The sequence below is a fragment of the Gastrolobium bilobum genome, unplaced genomic scaffold, assembly GCF_033153095.1.
Source record: "Gastrolobium bilobum isolate Gb01-03AN ecotype WA unplaced genomic scaffold, APGP_CSIRO_Gbil_v1 utg609, whole genome shotgun sequence".
In the NCBI taxonomy this organism is placed as follows: domain Eukaryota; kingdom Viridiplantae; phylum Streptophyta; class Magnoliopsida; order Fabales; family Fabaceae; genus Gastrolobium; species Gastrolobium bilobum.
The window spans coordinates 726942-731460 of NW_026899102.1; the positions used below are offsets into that span (position 1 = coordinate 726942).

A 4519-nucleotide genomic window follows, 5' to 3' on the forward strand; every position below is an offset into this window, starting at 1 on the left:
ACACGGACACGTTAGGACACGTTCGGACACGCGTCCGACACGTGGTCAACTTTTTGGGACACGTTGACTTGAGGGACACGCGTGTTTGACCGAATCCGACACGTAGTCAACGAATTTGGACTCGTTTTGGACACGTTTTGCATTTTTTTTAACAATTAAAAAAAATAAAAAACATTTAATAAAATTAAAAAAAGAACCCTATCCTCTGAATCTCTTATCCTCTCTCGCGCTGGAGAGTTGAGGCTGCAAATCGCCGCTTGGTCCTTCTCGTCGGTCGTCGTCGGTCATCGGTTGTCTTCTCCGGTCGTCGGTTGTCGGTTGTCTTCTACATCTCCGGTAAGTCTCCGGTAAGTCTTCTGCAATCCAAACACAAGATTTATCTGAAGTAGTTCAAGTTTTGTCAGAACTAGAATCGACATTAAAATTCTAAAACTTCGATTGTGAATTTGTTGTCCATGTAGAGCCTAATGTTTTCTAATAAGCATGGGACTTTTTTTATTTGGGTCAGTGTCTGGGGTCAACTGACACCATTGGACTCTATCAAAAATCGAAAGTTCAGTAACACCATTTAGAGTAAAGTCTATTTTAATGGTTTCTCCTTAAAGTTTTCTGAGGTCTTCTGCTCCTTTTTGTTGTACCATCATCAATTTTGATCAAAATTTCTCATACGAGTCTTTGTTGGTCTTCTTACAAGTCATGACCAATCCACCTTAAGCAAGCTTCCATCATTTGCTCATCAATAGGCTTTGGTGTGTTACTCTACTTTCTGCTCTTGTTCACACTTCACTGATCAACATTATTGACTATCATAAAGCATTTCTGGTTTGATTGTGCCATAGTTTGATGAGCACTTTGCATTCATAAATTGTAACTAAAGCATTTCTCCATTTCATCAACCCAGCTTGAATATGCATGAAATGACATCCCCGTTACTTTATGTGGTGGTTCCAAGATACGCAATCTGTGCAACTAATTGTATGATGTGCTTCCCAATTGACACTTCCAAAACATTCTCACATCTTATTGAACTTGCATTTCATATATTCCTTATTATTCCTACTCAACCGAAATCTCTTTGATTCCAAAGCTTCTTTCCACAAAAACCATGCATTGACTCTTAGATGTGCCCTCTACCCAATTAGTACGTCCAACCAAGTTGACCCCTGGTTCAAACCTATCATATTGTTATAGGAAATTTTTTTGTTACATCTGCATGAGTTTCAATACTGGCTGTTGTCCTATCACAAATATCCTTTATAGCAATAATATATGTGACATGAACTCCTTGATTCTCTAGATCCTATTACATGATTTCGCATGGCATCTTATCGTAGGTTTTTCCTAGATCAATGAAGATCATGTGTAGATTTATTTTATTTTCCTGTTTCTTTCTATATCTTTCTATCAAACCCCGCACTAGGTATATAGCCTCCATGATTGACCACTACAGCATAATAGTAATTGAGTGTCCTCTTGTTGTAATATACTCTCATTACTTTTTTTTCAGAGTGTCATCATTTGGCTTATTCTGTAGTTTGCACAATTTTGCATGTCTTTTTCATTCTTGTAAATAATTGTCTAAGTGCTTATTCTCCATTCATCAGGCATTTTTGAGACCTTCTATCTCAATGAAAAACGTTGTGATCTGAGTTTATACCTTTCTCCCCTAAACATTTCCAAACTTTCATAGGCATGTTATCCTGTCCTACTACCTCTAAAGCACGGACATGTCTTTTTTTGTGTTTCTTTAGTTTAACTTTGTTTCAGCAGTTATTGAGTCAGAGAGGAGCAAAACAAGTGCAGGCATATTAATAGCTTATATTCTAGCAGCTGTTGATCCTTTTTATTTCATTCTTTTTTCTTTCAACCATGTTAATCCAACTCCCTCAGACCTACGAACTACTTTAGTTTTACTCAATCTATTCTAGCAGCTTGCATCAAGTAATTTAGTTCTCTGTTTTATATACTAAATCAATCTCACTAATTTCATTTTTTTTAACACATTTATAGAATTACAAGATGGATCATTCGAGTTCTGCCTCTGCCAGTGCAAGTAATAGTGCCACTGCTGCTACCAATGCTTCTGATGTTAATGAATTACTAGATAAACCCTTATGGAAATATGTTACCAAAATAGATGCTATAGTGGGAGGAGGAGGAAATTTATCTTGGATGTGCAACTTTTGTAAAAAAGATTTTAAAAGTTCATATACTAGAGTGAGGGCTCATTTGTTGAAACTATCAGGCAAAGGAATTGGGAAATGCTTAATGGTGCAAAATAGAGATGTGATAGAGATGGAGAAATTAGAAAAAGAAGCTGACCAGAGAAAGCAATCCAATGCACCCAGAAATGTACCTTTACCTCCTTCTAGCTCTTCCACGTGCCCAAAAAAAAGAAAAATTGCAGGTTCTCTTGAGATGGAATTTAATGTTGGGGAGCGAGAAGAATTAAATTACCTGATTGCTAGAATGTTTTATTCAGCAGGATTGCCATTCAATTTGGCAAAGAACCCTTACTTCCAAGCTTCGTATACTTATGCAGCAAATCATAATATTGGAGGTTATTTGCCACCGGGATATAACTCACTGCGAACCACTCTGTTGCAAAAGGAGAAAGAAAATATTGATAAGTTGTGTGAACCTATTCGAGAGGCTTGGACTCATAAAGGGGTGAGTATTGTAAGTGATGGGTGGAGTGATTCACAAAGGAGGCCACTCATTAATTTCATGGCAGTATCTGATGGTAAAGCAATGTTTTTAAAATCAGTTGATTGCTCGGGGGAGATTAAGGATAAGAATTTCATTTTCAGGTTGTTTGTTTGAACTTTTGTATTCTATTTAAGTGTTTATTTGCTCAAGGGAGACTAATGATAAAAATTGCATTTTCAGGTTGCTAAAAGAAGTTATTCAAGAAGTAGGAGAGGCGAATGTGGTTCAAGTAATCACAGATAATGCTGCAAATTGTAAGGGAGCAGGGCAATTGATTGAGCAGGAATTCCCATCTATTACCTGGACACCGTGTGTCGTTCACACATTGAATTTGGCTGTGAAAAATATTTGTGCTGCAAAGAATGTTGAGAGCAATCAAATAACGTATGAGGAATGCAGCTGGATTTCTGATATTGTAGGTGATGTTGCTGCAATAAAGCATTTCATTATGAATCATTCTATGAGATTGGCCATCTTTAATGAGTTTGTGAGTTTGAAGTTGCTTTCTATTGCTGATACTCGTTTTGCTTCAATGATTGTGATGCTGAAGAGGTTCAAGTTAATAAAGAGTGGTCTCCAAAATATGGTGATAAGTGAAAAATGGAATATTTATAGAGATGATAATCTTGGGAGAGCCAGACATGTGAAGGAAAAATTATTGGATGATTGTTTTTGGGATTCAGTTGATTACATACTTGCCTTCACTGCTCCTATTTATGATATGATCAGAGCTTGTGACACTGAGAGAGCTTGTCTTCACTTGATATATGATATGTGGGATGCAATGATTGTGAAAGTGAAGAAAGCTATATACCATAAAGAGGGGAGAATGATGGAAGAGAGCTCCTCTTTTTATGATGTGGTGCATCGCATTCTTGTGGATCGTTGGACAAAAAACTCAACTCCACTACACTGTTTGGCACATGCTTTGAATCCCAAGTAAGTTTTTAAATATGATTTAGTTTAAAATTAATACTCCTCTTGATATAATTTGACAACTTGTTGATTTTTTTTGCTTCTCTTTTAGATACTATAGTCAACAATGGCTTCAGGAAGATTCTAGTCGAGTTCCTCCACACATGGATTTAGAGCTTACTCAAGAGCGACAAAAATGTTTAAGGAGATTCTTTCCTAGCATGGAGGACCGAAGCCGGATTAGTTTGGAGTATGCAGATTTTATTAGCAATAGTGGAACCTTTGGCGATTTTGATGCCATCAATACTCAATACACTATGGATCCGAAATCTTGGTGGCTACTTTATGGTACCTTTACACCGATGCTTCAAAAAATAGCATTGAGACTTGTGCAACAACCCTCCTCTTCATCATGTGCTGAACGCAATTGGAGTACTTATTCTTTTGTGCATTCCATCAAGAGGAATAAAATCACTACAAAACGTGCTGAAGACTTGGTTTATGTGCATAGCAATCTTCGACTCTTATCAAGAAAGACTCCTAGTTATGCACAAGGAGCAAATCAAATGTGGGATATTGCTGGAGATACATTTGATTCACTTGATGATATTGGAGATCTTCAATTTGCTAGTCTTTCACTTGATGAGCCAGAGATAGAGGCCATGATTATTCAAGATAGAGATGAAAATAATTGAACTGTGTGTAATCATAAGTAAAATAATTTTTCTATTTTCTACACTCTACACTCTTGGGATGTTCTATTTTTTTTAATATTTATGTTATGAAATTTAAATATTTGATTGGTTATATGACTTATTATGGACTCTTATATGTATTAAATATAAATTATATTATATATATTAAATATTTTATTTAATATTAAAACGTGTCCCAA

General features: G+C 36.1%; 1 protein-coding gene across 1 annotated transcript; it reads left to right on the plus strand.

Moving 5' to 3' along the window:
- The first annotated feature begins 2019 nt into the window (after nt 1–2019).
- On the plus strand, nt 2020–4319 carry LOC133287247 (uncharacterized). Its single transcript, XM_061484811.1, has 3 exons — nt 2020–2810; nt 2890–3648; nt 3737–4319. Exons 1-3 carry the CDS (start codon nt 2020–2022, stop codon nt 4317–4319), a joined length of 2133 nt encoding a protein of 710 aa, XP_061340795.1.
- Nucleotides 4320–4519: the final 200 nt, after the last annotated feature.